The 21,148-nt window shown below is 33.2% G+C and overlaps 2 protein-coding genes across 2 annotated transcripts in view; both read right to left on the bottom strand.

Annotated features, from left to right (window-relative positions):
- Window positions 1–475: 475 nt before the first annotated feature.
- Window positions 476–2,070, bottom strand: LOC131851604 (larval/pupal rigid cuticle protein 66-like). Its single transcript, XM_059202120.1, has 2 exons — window positions 1,989–2,070; window positions 476–1,013 (listed from the first exon to the last, which is right to left on the bottom strand). Exons 1-2 carry the CDS (start codon window positions 1,998–2,000, stop codon window positions 570–572), a joined length of 456 nt encoding a protein of 151 aa, XP_059058103.1. The 5' UTR covers window positions 2,001–2,070; the 3' UTR covers window positions 476–569.
- Window positions 2,071–11,965: 9,895 nt separating this feature from the next.
- LOC131851669 (zinc finger protein chinmo) overlaps window positions 11,966–21,148 on the bottom strand; it is a 69,549-nt gene continuing 60,366 nt past the window's right edge. The window contains exons 3-7 of the mRNA XM_059202189.1: window positions 15,951–16,174; window positions 15,111–15,439; window positions 14,420–14,625; window positions 13,905–14,102; window positions 11,966–12,736 (exon numbers count right to left, since the gene is read on the bottom strand). Coding sequence (XP_059058172.1) covers window positions 12,516–12,736; window positions 13,905–14,102; window positions 14,420–14,625; window positions 15,111–15,439; window positions 15,951–16,174 — 1,178 coding nt within the window. The 3' untranslated portion in view covers window positions 11,966–12,515. The remainder of the gene's footprint in view (window positions 12,737–13,904; window positions 14,103–14,419; window positions 14,626–15,110; window positions 15,440–15,950; window positions 16,175–21,148) is intronic.

Genomic DNA, 21,148 nt, shown 5'->3' with positions numbered 1-21,148 from the left:
TACTTCCGCATTTATAATATTATATGTAGTATGTAGTTTTAGGTATCTGCTGCTATACTTAGTGGCATTTTAGCACTAATATACATATCCAATTTACACACACCAACAGAATGTAGATACTTAAACATTTTTCCACACATTAAAAAAAGATATTTAGGTAGATAATATTATTTTTTATATAAATATTCAATTGAATTAAAACTTTCCTTTCTATTAATATGATTGGAAATCAAATAAAAGTTGTCTATAAATTAATTAAATATGTACCCTATATTGGTCATGGAAGGAATATACAAGTATATTTATTATTTCAGATGGTAAAGGCACTGAAACTTCTTAAACTTACTGTCATACATTGTATACTGAAACAGTTTTTTTAAACTGCCCATACTAACAATAAGACAGCCAAAAATTAATAAAAATTAAACGTAAAAACAACGTCTTTTCTGTATAAATTTTAAAGAAACAAACAAAATAGTTTCTGGTAGTTTCACTTTATTTTTAAATTATTCGTAACTATAGGTACAACAGTATTTACAGCATAGAATATGGTCGTAACCATATTCTATTTAGTAATATGAGATTGGAGAAGCGTAGGACAAGGGAGCAGAGTATAAGGAAGGAGCATACACAGAGGGAGCAGCGTATGTACGAGCGGCGATCACGGAAGGAGCGGCAACCACGGGAGCGGCGACAGTGCGGGCAGCGACCACAGCGGGTGCGGCGGCTACTACGGGCGCAGCGACAACAGCGGGGTCCTTGCGTACGACAGCGTTGAAGCCATTGATATCATCGGCGGCGTAGTCAACAGTGCGCTTGGTGCCATCAGCGTCGAGCAGCGAGTACTGTCCCTGCACGGTGCCACCGACGCGGGTCTCCACCTGGCTCTTGTAGTCGCCGGTGTTGGGGTCGGCCACGTTGTACGCGAAGCTCGTGTAGTCGGCGTCTGCTCGGGCTACTGGCACCACGGAGCTGTGGGCCATGGCCACTAAGGCTGCGAGCACTACGACCAACTGTAATATTTTTTTTTATGTAGCTGGGATGGTAAACAAACTGACGATCTACTTGAACGAAGTAAGTACCATCGACAATACATAATGATGGAGTACTATTTTATGCCTCTATACCCTCTAATTTCTCTGCCATTTGTTACTCTTTATACTGAAATATATATAACAAGCCTCTATGACAAAGACTGGTGAAATAAGAGTGAAACAGAGGAATTTACAGAAACTCTACCGCGTTCTTTCAATCGTTGCAATAATAATTGGCATCTGAAAAAATAGCCTTTTATACCTCTGTTAATAATAAAGAAATGCCTACAGTGAATCGGAGTTCTTAATATAAATGTTAAAGAAACTTTATTTAAATTTTATAGACCTATTTGTTATACAACTGAAATGGTAAACAAACTGATGGCCAACTTGATACACAGTAGTAATAAGAATTAATACTGGTGGTAAAAATATTCTTGGACAACAAAAAAAAACATAATACATTGCTATTCTTGAGAAGTAAGATATTAATTTGACGATTTTACTTGAGTCATACACACATGTCTCCCAAACGAATGCAATTTACTTCTATCATTACACACACGCCAGACATAGGTTCCGAAGTCATATATCACATAACATTTTTAAAAAATTACGAGAAAAATGTCAAGACATCAAACTTAGAGGCTTAATTATATAACGCTAACAAGTCATGTATGAAACTCAATAATCACAAAGCTGTAGATTTATTTTAGTTTCCATTATAAAAAAATATTTTTCTTTAAATAATTATTTTAAAATATTACATATAAGGGAATGCCAACCGTATATAATCAATATTCAAAGTATGAGAACATCATCATCCTCATACAAGTTTATTCTGCTTCGATCAAATGAGAGAGCCAAATCTAATCACTAGACATTTTACTTAACTGTACTAGAATTTTTAATTAGGCAACCCTTGTATTATTCCTTAAAAAAATTAAATCGTACCTTAGCTGCCATTTCTGAACTTGTGATACAGAAGGAATGAAGCTGACACGAGGAAGGTGTTCTTATATAGGAAAATCCAGTCTTAATCATATTAAGAGTTGCGGTCACTAGTCGAACTTGAAAATAGGACCGCTCTTTATACGCTGGGAGTAATAAATTTACGTACCTACTTATCGCCAATTACGACAAATGTCAATTTGAACTTACGATACGTATCATTAGAGTTTCAAATTAAAAGAAACTATAAGATCATAAACTATAAGATTTATTTTCAACTAATTTGAGTAAGCGATTTAGTCCGTATAACCGGGAATAATTAATCGAGAACCATTTTTTTTGACAATACACCCAACGTCTTAAAGTTCCAAGTCAAGTAGAGCTTGTATTATACTAGACAACTGATATAAATACTTAGATATTTTAACATACATAATATACATAGAAAACATCCACACAAATACAAACAATTATACACATTAATACAAACGTTTGTAGCGTGCGAGGAATCGAACCCGCGATTACAGGAAGTTAGACGCGTGCTAAACGTATACTTCACTTATTTTTCTTATGGTTGATAATGGAATGGTGCACTCGCCTGCGCTAACGGTTTACACTGGCGGGGCACCAGTGGATAATGATTAGATGAACATGAGGTCAGGTCAGTTATTATATCGTATATAGTAAATTCACTACGAATTTATCACGATGATTTCCATGAGGAAATACGTGGAGGTCAACCTGAAATAGTTAGCAATGGGGTTATTAGTTCACATTACAAACAGTCCCCTTCCATCTACTTTACTTTAATATCACCATTGACATCAATATATGAATGATGAATTGTGGGAACTTTATTTTCTAGGCTGTAAATTATAACTTATAAAAAAAACTAATAAGTAAATAATGTCTATAATAAGTAACATAAATTTAGTCTAAACCAAACAAAGAACAGGGAAATGTTACTTGCAGCACTTGTAGTCATTTATTTCTACTTGATATTTAAAATTAGCATACAATGGGTTCTAAAACGATTACAAATAATGTCAACAAACGAAATAAAATAAATTCAGCTATATTTATTTAATATACTTCATAACAAATTTAAGAAGAAACTAAAATAATGTAAATTTTAAGTTTCGACGGTAAAATCTCAATACCGTTGGAAAAAGGAATGACAAACAAGACGACGGGCCACCTGATGGTAAGTGGTAACGGTCGGAAATCGCCCATTTATCTTATCTTATTGAGTCTTATCTGAGTTAACATTATCTTATCTGTGATAATACCAAAGAGCATAAATAAAAATTTAAATTAGCGTAATTCTAAACTAAAATGTTTATAGTTTGGAGAATATTCACCATCCCGCGGTGCTCGCATACGCCTTCCAGCGATCTTGACCAGATGATCTGTCCAACTTGCTGGAGGCCTCCCCACGCTGCTTCTTCGGTCCCCGGTCACAACTCGAGAACTTTACTGCTCCAACGGCCATCTGTACTACAAGCTATATACTCTGCCCATTGCCAGTTCTGTTTCGCAATTGGAGAATATTACATTACATTTCTTTTTCAGTTCTAGATGTAATTATCTAGAACTGAAAAATAAATGTAATGATAGATATATAGATAGAGACATAGATATTTAATAGAGTTTATACGCGTAACGTTTTAGTCCTTAGAATGACAATACATGAGTATATAATGATGACATGACAAGAGATTCATACGCTGTTTTTGAGATTTTTTTTATATTAACCTTGGACAATCCATACAGCGCCATCTAATCCCAAGCTAAACAGAGTCCGTGTTATAGGCAGTAGACAACTGATATTAATACTTAAATATGTTTTATATACATGATATTACCATCATCGGACGACATTACAACGTGATACTATTTATGTGTTGCTATTCTGGAAGACTAAGAAGCCTCTTAACCTGTCATTTCACGACCTAATCGCAACACTACTTATAAAGCAAACTGCGTGGCGGCCGAAATAGGGACACTAAAGTATCCACCTATGCAAACAGCTTTTTATTATCTAAAATAATGAAACAACATAACTAAATAAGCATTTATATTTTACAATTTCATCTATTATTTTAATAATAAATTAATTAACAATAGTAGCGTACGTCTTTGAAATTAATTATTAACTTTAGATGAAGTCTTTAAAAGTAATTACAAAAATGACTAATTTTCTTTTTCTAAGATTTATTTAGTCTATATTTTGATTCACATTTAGCTATATATTCGTTGAAATTAACACATAAATCATCATCAGTCATTTATAAGTGAAAAATTAACACATAAATAGACAATCTGACTATTTTTACTTTGTTACGACTTTATTATATGAAGAGAAGACATGTAAAGCCTATGTAAAGAAGATTATTGGACTGTCCCTGCTTTACCTAAGTGCTCATAAATTTTTCACATTTGCATATATTAACATAATTTATAGCCTATGATACTTCGGAATAATGTACCTTTTAAAATTATAGGGGAAAGGGGATTATTAGTAATGTGAAGTAATGACTCCAGTGCTAGCGACACGTCATGTCAGGTTGATCTCTACAAATTACCTTCTGGATACCATTATAATAAATACCTGGCGAATTATCCAGGATATGCTAACTGACCTGACCTTATGCTCATCTTATCATCCTCCACTGGTGCCCCGCCAGCGTAAACCGATAACACAGGCGGGTGCACCATTTCATTATTATCCATAAAAAATACAGTAACCCCTTCTGTTATAATATTAGTGTAGATATACAATTTTTAATTACGCAAATTTGTTCTTCTGCCTACATATTTTCAACAGGCGTAATGTCTTAGTGTCGAAAGAAAAAAAATATTCATAAAACTAAGACTCTATATCAGTATTTAAATAGAGCAATGAAATAAACTAATAATGAGAGCAAAATTAACTATTCATAAGACATATACCTACATTCAATTTCAGTATTTAAATATAAATCTCAACAGAAATATTATTATTATTATTATTATTATTATGATCCATGAAACTAATTTCGTAATATAATATAAAACTACGATACAAATTACTTTAGCAATTAGTGAATACATATCCTTGTAACTTTTATTAATACATTCTTTAGCGAAATCCTTGCAGTCTTTTTTATTTCTTTCGTATTCTATTTTTTGATATATCATTTTTGGCGTAATGTATAACATGTACCTACTTATTTTCCATATTTTTTCTCACAAATCACTCTCAATTTATTATCCATATACACTTCAGAATCTGGTACTGAGTATCCCCATAGGCGTGTCAATGAACCAATGCATTATTCTATAGAAATGATCAATCTTCAGGCTTAGTTTACAACTTATTTAAAGCGTATTTATTACATAAAAAGGTAGAATATAAATAATAATAAATAAAACAACACAGTATATTTTAGCAACATTTTTTTATTAAGAATTCCACAATGGAACAAATTTTTCTTCAATATATGTAGATCTAGACCTAAGTCTGATCGTGGGTATGTTAAGTAGTTCTGAACTGTATGTTTGATTGTCAACTATTGTAGTGCTGCACAAACGGACATATAATTTACTTATAATATATTTGTCTTTTGCAGAATTCAGTAATAACGGTAGTGTTACATTGACTAATTTCAGAACAGCTTTTGAATACATTTTGACAAACATGTAGACTGATTAAAATATGCAACTCTTTTATGTGTCTAATTTGTACTTATATCTCTATTTATATATACCTATAAGATAATAATATATTTATTTCTAGTAAATATTTATATAGTTATCTTCTATGGTAAAACTATGGATATGCATTCAAAAGTTGTTCTAAATTGAAGCTTAAATTTATCCAAATATATAGTTCCCTTTACCTTGACGAAGATAAAAATAAAATAAACATCTCAACCACAAATAAATTTGATCGTTATAATTATTTAAAATTATAATCTCTAAAACTGGAGAATACACGCGTGTTTAGAGCGTCGTTTGCTTTAGGCGCAAAATTATGGCTGATGTTAATTCATTTTATCTTCATAAGACAAACGGCACACTTTGTCAATCTTCAGCTTCCTGAACCCCACAGCAAAACATAACAGTTAACTACTACAATCACCACATAACTAACAAAAAACGCCAAAATGTTACCACACTAAAAAATTCGCTAGATAAGGTAAAATTATTACCGTTCACATTGCCGCGAAAATTAATTATCTAATTTCGAAGCCACGTGCACCTCCGAGCTATTAATTCGTATGTAGCCTTTCGACTATGAGAGGTACCGTAGCTGTAAAGAAAAACAAATAAGCATGTGGTCTAACCATTTGCCAATGTTCCCCCGGCGGTGGGCCACCGGCCTGTCTTTAAACCCTTATTATTTTACACATTACTTTATATACATTCAACCCGCGTCGATCATTTCTACTCCACTTGCTACTAATTCCATATATATAATTAGTACAAAAAATGAAGTCAACTAATAAATATCTAATGTAAATCACAAGTAGTGCTATTCTTACTGTTAAGGAATTATATTTTCTTCCATATATATAAAAAAGTCGCTTAAAAAAATCACAGACAATCACTTTCCCTTTACAGACATAGACCACCGAATCGACGACCGAATTATTTTCTTATAAGCATCATTATTTCGCTACGTACAAAACCCTACTTACTTAGTTTTACAACCATGCTGGTTTATACAATTTTACAATCGATTCTAAGTCACCATTCTAACATTATCATCTTAACATGACGTACTCGGATGTAAACCTATCGCCCTTGCGTGAAATAAAAGAATAAATGTAGAAATTAATAAATACAATACAAGTATACAACAAATTTAGAGACGCAACATACTGGACTTGTTACGAATCTATACACTGACACGAACGCACATAGAGCGCAATGAGTATCGGAGAAAAGTTTCTTGATATCAAAACGTTCTTATGCAACGTGTTTTACATGCAATTTTATATCGTAACTCTAATATAACAAAGCATAATTCTTGTCACATTTTCCAGTATGTTACGACAATTAAATCGATTGCGCCTTTTCATATAATGCCCTAGACCAATCCACCAATCGCGGGCTGTCGTATTATATATATTTATCTCATCCAATTTTGTACTCTCCATGAATAACCTACACTAAATTATAAATTTACGGATGCCCCAAAAAATATAATTTTGGCAACATTCACATAAAAACCGATAATTCAATTTCATTTTTAATTAATTTGTACTGGCAGTAACTCTTTAAGACTTCAGAAATTTGTACTTTAGTTCTTGTTGAAAGTGCTCGTTGTATTTTTTTTTTTACATTTTTCGTATTTTGTGTAACACTTACACAGAGATGACACCAAGAACATAGTATAAGTGACACCGAGACTTACCCCATCTGAGCTTAACGAGATTTACGTTACACATGTATAATTTATGACATGATATTTACAGTCATGAAATGACCATATTCACTGGACGTTGCCACATCGAATGAAACACCGAATTTAACATACATTTCTCCTTAACTTAGAGCCAGTTAGATCATTTGGTATATATTCAACTGCCGTGTTAATGCAACAACATTCGCGTGCCGAGATGTGGTATTCATTCGGCAATATTTAGTACAGTCCGAGTATTTTGTGTATTACTCTAGTGTAATCAGGAAGTGAGCATAATTAATTACCACAATAATGTACACTTACATAACATTAAATGCGAGAGAACATTAATTTTTTTTTTCATTATCAAATTCGTAGAAATGAATCGATGACGACGAGACGAACTCGCGTACGATCCATGCAAGTGCACCCTTAAAATATAAAAACATCCAATGATTACTTAAATATTTCCTGTTCAGTTAAGTGCAACTATTAATTTATGAATATTAGGTACTTAAATTTCAATTCCTTAAATAATGTACTTAAATATTTAATAATAAACATTAAACACGATGGACGGGTGTAACCTGTCAAAGATATAAATAAAAAAAGTACATTAACAAAAAAAAAAGAAAATAAAGGATGTAAAGGAAATAAAAATAAACAGAAATAATAATTTTGTTACATTTTTTTAATTCTCAGAAACCTAACAAACAATAATTTTCGATTTTCATCGCCTTAAAACATAGTAACATCTATGCAACACAAAAGAGTAACTGGGGAACGTAATAATAATAAAATTATGGATAAAAAGAAAATATTTTATACTCCGGAGAGTGAAGGAAGGTACAATTAGATTACGTTTCGAGATGACTCGGGGCCGACCTCCTTCAGATTGCGTGTGAGATGAGGTACCATCGATGAGATTAATATATCTAACCTAATTAACACTTACACACTAGATATTAATTAGGACCGTGTCCACTCAGTTCGCCTCGAAGACCAACTGTATTCACTTGTATTCACATCGAGACAAACCGAGTGCACTGCACTCACTACCTTGCAGAGATTCAAATGAACGTGCTTCGTAGAATTATCAATTTCCAACTCAGTATTATTTACATTTTTTTTTTATAAAATTGATCCACGTAACATCCATTGACAGCACTAAACAGAGTTAAATCTATAAATATCTGTTCAACTTTAATTATTTGAAACATTTAAAAATACTACAGGAAATATAGATTTGTCGAGTGACTAAATTGAATCCTGAGGTAGCATATTTGTACTTTAATTTTTTTTTTATTTTCACATATCACTTACGAACTATATTTTTTTTCATCATATAAAAAATCTATAAGCTTACTTATTACTAATTTATATTCCTCGAGGTAGATAAACTTACAATCTAATAAAGGGCCACGCATGAGACGACATTCCATCTTTTTTTTTTAATTTTTTTTCATTGCCAAAATGCTCGACCAGCGAAATGTGATACGTAATTTTGTTACTAAATATAAGTGGAATGTTGTGTCATCACAAAGCCCATGATGTGACGGCAGAGGGTCACCATACCCGTAACAATCTTTGGCTTTACCATCACGACATCTCGCGATATTTATTTAAAAAATAAAGAAATAAAGAACTTAACTAAAAAAGAGACTTAAAAATATTAAAACCCAAAGTATGATCTAAATACACAAAAAAATGCTTGAATACAGTTTTGATCCAGCAAAACCAATGAGAACTTTGCAATAAGGAAGTATGTATGTGAAATTTAATGTGCCTACAACTATGTCTTTGGCCCGTCCGCCTAAGAACGGGATTAGAGTTGATTCATCGGTAATATTGTTGATTATTTCTTTTATCTATTTACTAAAATTATCTGCCTTTCTTATAGAATTACATACACAAAAAAGAAAGATCGGCCCGAGTCTTTGGATTAGTGATTTCAGTACACCGACTAAACGTGATTTACCTATCACATCAAATACATTACAACTAATAGGGACTACTAATAACTTGTCCACTAGTTAGCTTTAACAATGTTTCAACTTAATTTAGACACGTTACTCAATATCCCAATGTAAAGTATGTTGTAATTTTGTACACATTTTCATCACCAGATATTACAATTACACAAAAAAATTAACTACACAAACTAATTTATTTAAATTGACGAGTGTTATTGTAATCTAAAATTTGTACCTTATAAAATTTAGAAAGAAGCAAATCCATTGAATTCAACGCTCCCGTGTCGTTGATAATCGTTCACAATCGTTATCGGCATCGCCTCGTTACACTTAACCGAAAAAATATAATTAAAAAAAAGCTAAAAATGTGATGCATTAACGCAATTCTCTTTTAGGTACATATCACATAAACATTAAATGTCAAAAAGAAATCACAAGTATGAATTTATAATTCATAAGAAAAAACGAAATGACAAAATATAGAACAATAATTTTCCTTCTTTGTTTCTATTCATCAATAATAATAAAACATAATGTTAACAATTCGCAAATTGAAGTAGCAAAAACATTTCGCCTTAACAATTACACTTACCGAAAGAATGCCAATAATAATGAAACATAATATTTTTACAATAATTAATTACAAGCTCGGTCAACGTAAATAGTACGAATAATGAAGTTTTATCAAACGACAGTCACTTCCGACCGACTATTTCCAACTAGACATAAAAGGCACTGCGCTCCTAGATGTTGCACGCAAATTATCAATGTCCCAAACAACATTCCTAATAAAGCCGATATCTGTCCAATACATACGCGATCACACCGTTTCCCCCACACCAGTGCACGTTAGTCGGAAACTTCGGATGTTATTTCGACGACAATAAACCACCCTATCGAATCCAAAGAGGTCACAGACAAAAGAAAATGAAAAAACCGCGCGTAAACATGTCAATTTCTTTTTTATGCTATCAGGTTTTTTATAAATTTAAAAATAAAACTCAATTTTTGCATCACTCTCAGTACTCTTCAATGAAATTTCGGTTATTTTTTTTTGTAATCCGAAATATTCCACACCGTTATCGGACGTGCCACATGCATGCGTTAAAGAAAAAAAATATCATTAATCTCTGGATAAAAACAAGAAGATAGGACAGCATGGCGCCTGTGAACTCTCGCCATTTTTAAACACTTCCATTCCATAAACCAAAGTTGATTCTCGATCAGAAATCAATGCAGATTTACTTATAACTTGTATCGAAATAGATCTCTATGGTAATATATGCTATATTGTATAAAATAGATAGCCTGTCATTAAAAATATATCTGAAATATGTAGACAAATAGGTACGTTTGTAGGTATAGCGTCTAATCATTATTACTTCACATAATGCGTCCTGCAACAACGCAGGCGACTCCTTTATAGATACTACAGGGACAATAGACGAAAGGTCCACAATAATTTGAACTTTATCTATAATTAATAAAAACGAGTAATCCTGTCACCATTAAAAGATAACTAAAACGCTGTCTTATAAATGGTACGGGCAACAAAATCTATTTTATAAACAAGTCACTGAGCCTTCACAGGGCATCGTCATAAATATATTCAATAAGTGTACCCTAAAATATAAATATAATAATAAATATGAATGCAACCTATTCCTAAATATCAGGAATATAACACACAGTCGCTACATTCACACTTAACAAAAAAGAATTAAAAATAAATAAGACATAGATGTGAACTTAAAATTGAGGATATTTGGCACTGTCCCATCCGCTTCGTGTTAACAAGACCATATTGCAACTGTTTGTTTAACTTCAAGTACCGTGTACAACGTGGCCGCCGGCGATGACTTCTCAACAAAATATAATACACTGCCACCGACGACGATCTAATATTATTTAAATATTTATTTTCATTTAAAATCTCAACTGGTTGCACTTGAAATGACTAGGAATATAGAAGTAGTAAGTGGTCTTCTACGCTACGACAAAAAAAAAATAGTCAAAACGGAATGTTAATATCGACACCATCCCATTAGAACATATAATTATTTGGTCACAATAGTAACATCCGAGCAGGCGAGCCTGATACGAACGACAGAAATGGATTGTTTAACACATTCATGCATCGAATCACACATGCAATATTTTTAATAACACGTTTTGTTTACCTAACTACTTATGTACCTAGGGCAAAGTTGTACTTTGTACAAAATTAAAACCGTTCGCATTCACTGTACAGTAAAAAACAGTTGAAACTCCATATCCTGTTTCCCCGCACCTTATTTCACCCAAAAAAAATTTCAGTGTGGCAAATAATTAAAATATATAGCCTGTTTCATATTGTATCACAGATGTGCTTAATTATGCAACTAAAACTGGTATTTAATTATTGTTTCGAGATATGTGTATATAAAAAAAAAAACTATGGTAAAAATATGAGGTATTGTGAAGTCTTGCCACAATGCAAATTCAGCGTGTTTCAACCTAGGCCAAGGCGATATACAACATTCTCCTATTATTTACATACACTTAGCCTATGACCATCAGTCTCAACATCATTTCTAAGATTCCCTAGCTCACGTAATATAATATAAGCTATATCGTCACATTCCACCGAGAGCTAAAAACAAACCGTCTATACAAGGTAACTTTATCTCACAGTCAACTGGACATATATTATTAAAACTTTGCAAAAAATTAAGGTACGTTAACGCGATGAGGGTGCAATACTAGGTACAATATTTTTAAAACATAGTACCAGAAAGAGACGAGCACTGAGCAACCATTCGAAGTCACACTTGAATATTTAAATTAAGTAACAATTATCGCACAAGTTCAAAACCTTAAAAAATCTTAAGATCAATTTCTGAGGTAGATTACTGGTTACATAATTATATCAACGAGGTAATTTATTGTACGCATGTTACAGTTCAGGACGCGGCGAGGGCCACTTGTTCGCAAATGAGTCCACCAAGTGAATACACAACCAAAACACTGGCAACACCTACGTTCCATGTTCAAATTTCAATGTAGTTGTGGTTAAAAATTTAAAAATGGAACTTCGAATCTTCCGTAGAAAAGTCACCCGCGCCGGCCAAAAATGGCAGAGGTAGTTTGGTTGAAAATAGGATTGAAAATTTGCGTTATCCCGGGAATTTACTGCGTGTGGTTTGGGAGTGGGCCTTGGGGAAGGTGGGGGGTGACCTGGTGGCGATGTTCGCGGGCGATGTGGCGCCGCACCGTATTGTTGCGCGTGAAGGTGCGCGAGCAGTGCGGACACGGCACTCGGATGCCCTGATGTCGCTGCCTGATGTGGGCTCGTAGGTTCGTCTCATATCCGTAAAGTCTCTCGCAGTATGGACACTTTAGCTTTTTACCTGTAAATTTTCATTTGAATAGCTATTAATATTTGATCGTACTTGAAAGTATATAATAAAGTTATGAAAATACTTGGTTTTGGAAGCATAAGTTCAAACAAATAATACAATAGTATTAAAGGTCCCATAGGGCACAATTTTGGGGCCACTAACATACACACGATCCGTCAGGATTGTTATCGCAGATGGGGTAGTTAGAGGTATTTACTATTTTTTTGTGTCTGCAAGATTTGAAGTTACGACCACGTGGGCATAATTCAAGAGTAAATTACAAGGCCGTGAGGCTAAACTAAATAATAAGTTAGGATAGGACTAGACATAATTTTACATAAATTTAGTCTATGTAGAATTAAAAATTAAAAATAACATTTAAAATAAATGCTTATTTGTTAGACATATGCAAATATAACTTACGTGAGCTTCATTGTATGACTTCTTTTGACATAACGATTGTTTTATGCAAATGTTGAGATAAAGATCAAGGAAATGATAATAATGATAAAGATTCTAATCAATAAAATGTTAGTAATACACAGCAAGCAGTAAAGATCTTAGTTGCAATACATACTACATAGTAGCTTGCGTAACTTTTTGAAAAATCCTTTCTAGTAATGCTACTCTAATGGTTTAAGCTAAGCTTTGATAGTTGAGTCAATCTTGGATAATGTAGCATAAGATCCAATTAAGTGTCTATTATGCTTTTATATCTATAAGAACTATCACGGTTATACTCTACTGCATGAGATGGCGTTTTAAAAATAACTCGCAATTCTTTGAAATTGCTCTGACCAAAATCAAAAATTCTATTATAATATATATATTGCATAAAAATATTAAATAAATAAATATAGTATTAACTTTAATTTATAAAGACAATTATTCTTTTTTTAATTTAATCATGCTTTTTGTTAGGCGTACATGTATTCTTCACTTCTTTCCATTCTCATAATATCATATATCAAAATAGGATTAAAATACCGAAGACAATAGAAAGTCCAAATAAAACCTCATAAAAGTAACAACTACTGTAGAGATCCATGTCAAGTTGACTTAAAAGAATTCGTACGGTACATATTTAGTTTTAGAATTATGTTAGTGAAAACATTTTCTTCAACCTGAATTATCAATGGGACACATAAATTTATGTTACGCTCTCTAATGAACTCACCGTCGGCAGTAGCAATGCCGCCTGATTTGCTCGTAATCATCTTCGCTGGCCATATATTCTCGGGGCTAGGTTTCGGCGGTATTGGCGATGTCGCGAGTGGCTTATCATGATAATTCGTGGTTGGTATTGAAGCCGGAGGTGGCGGGGAATTATTGTACCCAGTTGTATGATAATCATTCTCATTCTTCACTCGTAGATCTGAAAAGGATACATGTTTGTTTAGCTCGATAATTAATGGTACCATTCTCAGATACCTCTTGTGAATACAAATTATTCGAATGGGAATTTCTATTTAAATTCTTTTTCAGATTGATTATCAATGCCGGTCTTGAGTATACAAATTACGAATGAGAATTTCTTTTCTAATTCCTTTTTAAGATGTGTGTTTTGTTTTCTCAGTCTTGTTGGGTGTTTAGTAGATTCTTAAAGTTAGAATGCCTTTGTTATTCTTTTAGAAATATCATTAGATATTAAGAATTGCTTAGTTTTAGGTTAGTTACGTAAAGGTTAGTTACCTTCAGCGCCCTGTTCACTAGACAGGCGATCTATCATTTCGTCATTAGCTGAAGCGCTGCGTTCATATCCATTATTCTTAATCGGATTCCCAAGAGTGGATGTGCAGTCTGGTTGGTTTTCCTCGTACCGTTGACCAGCACCAGGGGACGATCGCGTGTCAGGCTCATCAGCGACGCTACCACAATGTGACGATGATGAACTTTGCCTATAAGTCGATGCATTATAGGATTATAATTAACTAGCTCACACACTTTAGCTATAGCTAATTTCATTCACACAGACACAGGATTAAGATGACATGGCTCTTGTAATTTCACTGCCTAAGGTAGCCTACAATTGAAAGAGCTTACAAATCAAGCTGCTTGGCGGCTGCAATAGGCGAAACTGAGATTTGAGGTGACCTTTAGTATAATCTGTACAAATAAATAATATTGAATTTGTTTGTAATTTCAAATTTACAGATTTTCACTAAATGCATTTCAAAGTATATACGGTAATTACATTAAAAAATGTATTATTTAATATTTATTTAAGGCTGGATTGATTTTGACGGTACCTTCAGTAGCAGTTAACTAATGTTATAAAAAGCGACGTAGAAAACGTTCTTAAAACAAATAAAGCTAGCGATTAGTTTAGCATATGTACTTCCTAATATGTAAAACTCGTACATATTGTCGTTGAAAGCATTACCTGTAATTTCTAGCGTGTGGGCTCTGAGACGGCGACGGTTTAGGAGGCGCCGGCCTGCGGTGAGAAGTTGGATGCAATGGCAAATGTGCTGGCGGAGCATATCGGCCGATACTCCCACTACCAGTATGTATTGGCATCCCATACTGAGGTATAATGGGCGCGAAAGTAGCTGTATGGGACTGCGGTGGCGCAGATTCCTGTACTTCACAATTTCCTGATCCTGACACCGGGCTTGTCTTTATGCGCGTCTGATGGCGATCCCCCGAAGACTGCTGAGTCTGCTGCTTCACCCAAGCATCTTGGGACATCTCCATAGATAGGCCTTTAACCTGGAAAAAGTATGTATTTTGAAATATAACATGATTGGATAAAAAGAACAACGTTATATGGAAGATATTGAAATCATATTTAAAACCCGCAGATATATACAGAAAGTTGTCATTTATGATATTATGTGCCCAGAGTACTTCTATTTGATTTCAGTAAGTATTTTTTCAAATACATTATAATTCAAATAAAAACTTCCTTTAGTGATAACGAAACTAATATTGAACAGATATGGACTCTGGCGATTGTAATAAAATCATCAAAATCTGATAAAATTTGGCGAAGATAGATAGATACAAAATGTGCAGTCGAATTGAAAATATTGCCGTTTTTGATATCAGTTAACAATCTGTTATCTATATCTATATCAAGTTTATTATCTTATACCTGGTATCTATATTTATATCAGGATGTTAACTTGAAGTCCATATTATTATCTAAACAACAATCTATTGTTATTTCATGCATATAATTTATGTAAACAACTTTAAAAATGATCATATATAATCTTACCTGCAAATTCTCTCCGCTCTTAAGAAAACTGGAGAGGGCATCCTGGCTAACATGGACCTCCCCTTTATACATGAACTCGAGAAGAGCTTGCATATTGTCCGCAGAGGTGGCCTCCAGGATGACGTAGCACGCGCCCGCATGGCTCGGAGGTGCTGTGTCAAACAACTCTTGAAAATGTTTGCTGCAAGCGGCCAGGATCACCTTGTGAGCTTTGAATTGGCGGCCTGGAATGAATAGAAAACGCATTTTCACAATTAAGCTATAAAATCCTACACTGGCAGTTTGTGACTGATAATGAAATAAAAAAAAAAGTTCTATTACGGCGGGAAATTTCAATATTCGAACGCGAGTAAGAGGCTTTTCTTGGAAAGGCACGAGATATATTAACGCTCTACAGTATAAAGCTATACGTAAAAACCAAATTTCTTGACCAATAATCACCTAGCAATAGTTGCCCTAAAGTAATGTATTATAAATAACATAATCCCAGTGATCAAGAACCTACTGATTTAATCAAACCTGATAATCCTAGATTATCAGGTATGATTAAAAACAATAATTTTATATAAAAAGAGGAAATATTACGAAGATTATCTTATATTTCTAAAAAGAGTAGCTTATTCTAATTATGAAAGAAACGCAACTCTACGTTGTCCTGAGTTCTTAAAGTTACTATACTACATTTCGGGTGCAAAAAAGTGTAATTTATTGCACCCTGAAATGAAGAAATAAAAACTAAATCTCATACATATTTTTTTTATTAGAACGTCAACACGATACATTTCTGTAAGTAATTTTGCTATTATTTTTAATTCTTGTCACTGAATTAAATATTACTCTTTGTTTTTATTTTCTTTCTTAATCTTTTATCAGGCAAGTAGCCAACGTGTAGAGATATCCGCCATTTTGTAGTTTAAGTTTTTCTATGTTTTATTGGTAAATACTGAAGTTCCATATCAATTCCATGTCAAATAGACCTTGGTAGTCTAGCGGTCTAGCACACCGCTTTACGTCCGATGGTCGCGGTTCGATTCCTCGCACGGCACAAACATTTGTATTTATGATTGTTTGAATCGGTCTGGCTGTTTTCTATGTATTTACGAATTTTGTTTTTCTATGTATAATACGTATGTATTTACAAAAAAAAACCTATATACTTGTATCAGTTATCTAGTACCCGTAACACAAGCTTTAGATAGCTAAACTTGGGACTAGATGGCGCTGTGAGGATTGTCTTGAGATTATTATTAAGGTTATTATAAATTATTTTATTATACATAACGGTTTCTCCCGCTCTTTCTTTTAGGAGGAATATCTAAAACCAGTTCTAACTCGTTTCCCACATCCCAAACCTGCCTATTGTCTATTTCCATCTATCGCAGCGATGTTGAGTCAGTTGGTATTTTATTTATAGATCGTATTGCAATCTTGAAAAAATCCCTTTATAATCATTTTCACGAGCTGGTTTCAAACGATTTTAGATTCTATTTTAATAGGAATGAATTTATTAAAGGCACACGCACATGGCGACGTCCCACGCAACGGTATAAACAAAAGTCAAGGTAAATGCGTTTGGTGGTCCGGAAAAGGTACCATTCCACGAAATATAAGTGGACCAAGCGTGTATTGATTAAAGTTCTAGTTATGTCCTTTGACATTTTATAATAAGGATTTAATTATATAATTAGATATATTGATATACATACTAATATTGTAAATTCAAAAGTCTATTTCTCTATCTGAATGTTTATTACCTTTTCATTTTACCAAATGCAAAAAGAAATGCCACTACAGATCCTATGTGGTCGTAACCCACTCATGCATGCTCACGAAATACCTCCTTTATGAAGTAGTACACACTCTATCCTGAGGAGATACAATCTAGCGCCCCGAAGAATCTAAGCTATCGCTAAGAATATCCCTCAATTATTATCCCTGATGGTCCTAGATAACGAACTCTAAAAAAAAAGGAGCGACCCCAATTGATCTATGCAGGTTGCAGCTGTAACACTATAGCACCGAGCGATAGCCCAAACTACTTAAATAAAAAATCTTTTCTCTACTCGACAAAAGTTGAATGGAACTTAAAGTAAAGATACATTGTCTCGAAGATGTATGTAAGAGCTCTGAAATTGTCGAAAAATATAAAAATTTACAAATAACAACAGTAACGACGATTTCTCACGACATCGACATTCCTGACAATTTTTAGTATAAAATAAAAATAAATATCTAATTCTGTACATTGATTATACTTATCATCAAAATAAAACATTACAAATTTAGAAAAATTTAAAGATTATTTTTTTAATTATAATTATTTTAATTATAATTTAATTTAATACATTTATGTGACGATTAAAATTGCTTACAAGAGATCTTCAGCCCCTTTCCTATTAAAAAAATAAACATTCTATAAAAAAATATATCGTTTAAACCTATTTCAAATAACCGAATATTTTAGAGCCGGCGGTCATTCGCCAATAAAAAAAAATAAACACAAGTCAAGGCCTCCGACGACTCTGGTCACTGACCATGAACTCCAAGAATTCCAAGAACTATTTCGTAGGTTCTATGGCGGAGTAGGGTACCCAACTTTTTGTCCTCGGTGGATGGCTCCTTTTATTTTATTTGCTTACACGTTTAAAGTTATATCTAAAATTAGCCGTAGAGTTATGTTTAACTCGCAATAATTGGAGCAAGAATACGTATTTTTTTATATATATTGAATCGTACACAATTTTGCAAAAAAACTGTAAAATTGGTATTGCTACAGCAATCTCAATATATCAATAGTAGAAAAATGTAAAGTAGATTAGTCGTAAGTAAGTAGATAAGTCGCATAGCACATGCGATCATTATTAATAGCATAGGTTTATAGGACTTACCTATAGTCGAGTATAATCAGAAATATAATTTCTGTTGTAACACAGATTTCTACAGTGATATAAAATATAATGTATTTGAGACACACAGTAGTATATAGTCCTTTATTTAATTGCTATTGTTGATTCAAAGTTTTTTTTTCAATTTCTTATTATGATCGAATTTCCACCACTGGTCGATCACTAGTTCAATTAAATAATACAAGTAAACAGTAAGAAACTAAATAAATTCTAATCTATACATAATAAACGCGAAAGTGTATTATATATTTTCTATTATCATATTTTTTATTTTAAAAAAGATAAACTGGCCAACAACCTAGTATTTAATAAGTAAATTATAAAACAAATTGTTATAAATATTCATTTCCTTAACATTACGGATAGGTATGTCGATTGTCCTTAGTAGTACCGAGTGACATCAAGAGATGGCGCTACATATACGATCGAGTTCAACTAACATTCGGCTGTTACGACATTTAAAATATTTCAAGGCCGCCAACCGCATCTACACTTCCTATACAAGTATCTGTTGACAATACTGTTTGTTGAGTCATAAGCCCTTTATGTTAAATATGAAACGGCGTCAAGTGGCTTCTAATTTAAGAATAATGCCTTCACGACCGTTATACCAAATAGGATTAGCAGAATTATTATCAACCATCGATGTCGTGGTGAACGCCGCTTTTTAAATAGCCATGAGTATTTATTGCGAAAGAGCAGCCCCTACCGTACAGCTATTTCATGGATTAATTTGGTTTGTTATTAATGATTTCGTCACGGAATTATTGGTCAGGTCAGATGTAGAAGTTTGACGCAGTATTTTTTTAAATCGGCACCTACTTACGACGTATGAGTTCTAAGTCGTAGAAGTAAACTAATAGGCCACGACGCTCTCGATATAAGAAGTCGGTTAGAAACCATAACCTGTCCGATCGTATGCAAAGTCGAAACGTCCTCGAAAACGACCGCATAATTGACATTGACATTAAACGAACTGGCTTGTTTCTATGCGGCTTTGTTTCCTGATATAATCGCATTTAGAAATATGTCCATACTGAAAGACTAGGGTCATGACTAATGTGATCATTTATTCTTCGACTCTAAACGGGACATTGGTTTATTTAGGTTAAGTAAGAGTATGAATGTTTGTTACTCTTTCACGCAAAAACTACTGAACGGATTTTCTTGACACTTTACACTAATATAGAATATAAAAATTTTCAGTTTCACATGAATGAAATCATGCGGGTGAAACCGCGGGTACAGTTAGTAGTAATAGATAATAAACACCTGAATATCTAGTAACTTTTTAATGTTCAATTATTCATAAGAAGTTACCTTACAAGTTACGAAATTAAAAATATACCCGATAAATATAGCTAAATATTTTGTTTAGTAATATTTTATTTATCGGTGTACCAAATTTTCTTCAATATAACTGGTGAAGATTGTAAATAAGAATGGAACTCTTGGCCTGTCTATCTTATATTCACCTTAATTAAAAAAATCACAACCGACAGGCTCGTCTACTCAAATTTTAAATGGGATAATTTCGCGTCCCAGAGTTCACCGGGACACCGGGACTCGTAATTATAAAAAAGGACAGTCCCGTCCAAAACGGGACGTCTGGTCACGTTAGTAATGACACATGCACGATATTTTAATAGTAATTTAACGGACTTTTTTCATTATACACCATTACAATGTAATTAATATAGTACGTAATTGACCTTCATGAATCGGACATCATATTTCAAAGTTCATTTATTCTTAGTATCTACGCGGTATTATATAATGCATACTAACTAAAGTAAGAGATTGTACATTTGTCACTTTATTGACTCAAGCCATCGTCACCATATTTATTTAATCCTCATTTTGCTATGTAACTGGTGAATAAAGAACACATCTATATATCTGTCTACCTATCTAATAGCCAAGCCGAAAGTCACTTGAAACTGAACCACTTTCATATAGAAACAAAGTGGAAATCTAAAGATAACTTTAAATTTTTCAAAATTAACTGATCACCTCACCTATGTATCTATCTAATGGCCGAGCTGAAAGTCACTTATAAAACTAAACCACTTTCCTCTAGAAACAAAGTGGAAATCTGAATAAGAATTTTGAACATTTCATAATAAACTGAACACGTGACCGTGAGTTTCTGTGAAGGCTTTCATTTTCTAGATCATGTTTCATGAGTATTATCACTGACTTTGTTGCTTTACAACTAAACATGGTCTCATATTGTTAGCTTCATTCGGATGATTGGCGTTTGACTGGCGAATTTGACTTTACTTGCCACTA

Source organism: Achroia grisella, unplaced genomic scaffold (genome assembly GCF_030625045.1).
Source record: "Achroia grisella isolate CSIRO2021 unplaced genomic scaffold, CSIRO_AGI_Agris_v1 utg794, whole genome shotgun sequence".
NCBI lineage: Eukaryota > Metazoa > Arthropoda > Insecta > Lepidoptera > Pyralidae > Achroia > Achroia grisella.
This window is presented reverse-complemented; position numbering and strand designations above follow the sequence as displayed.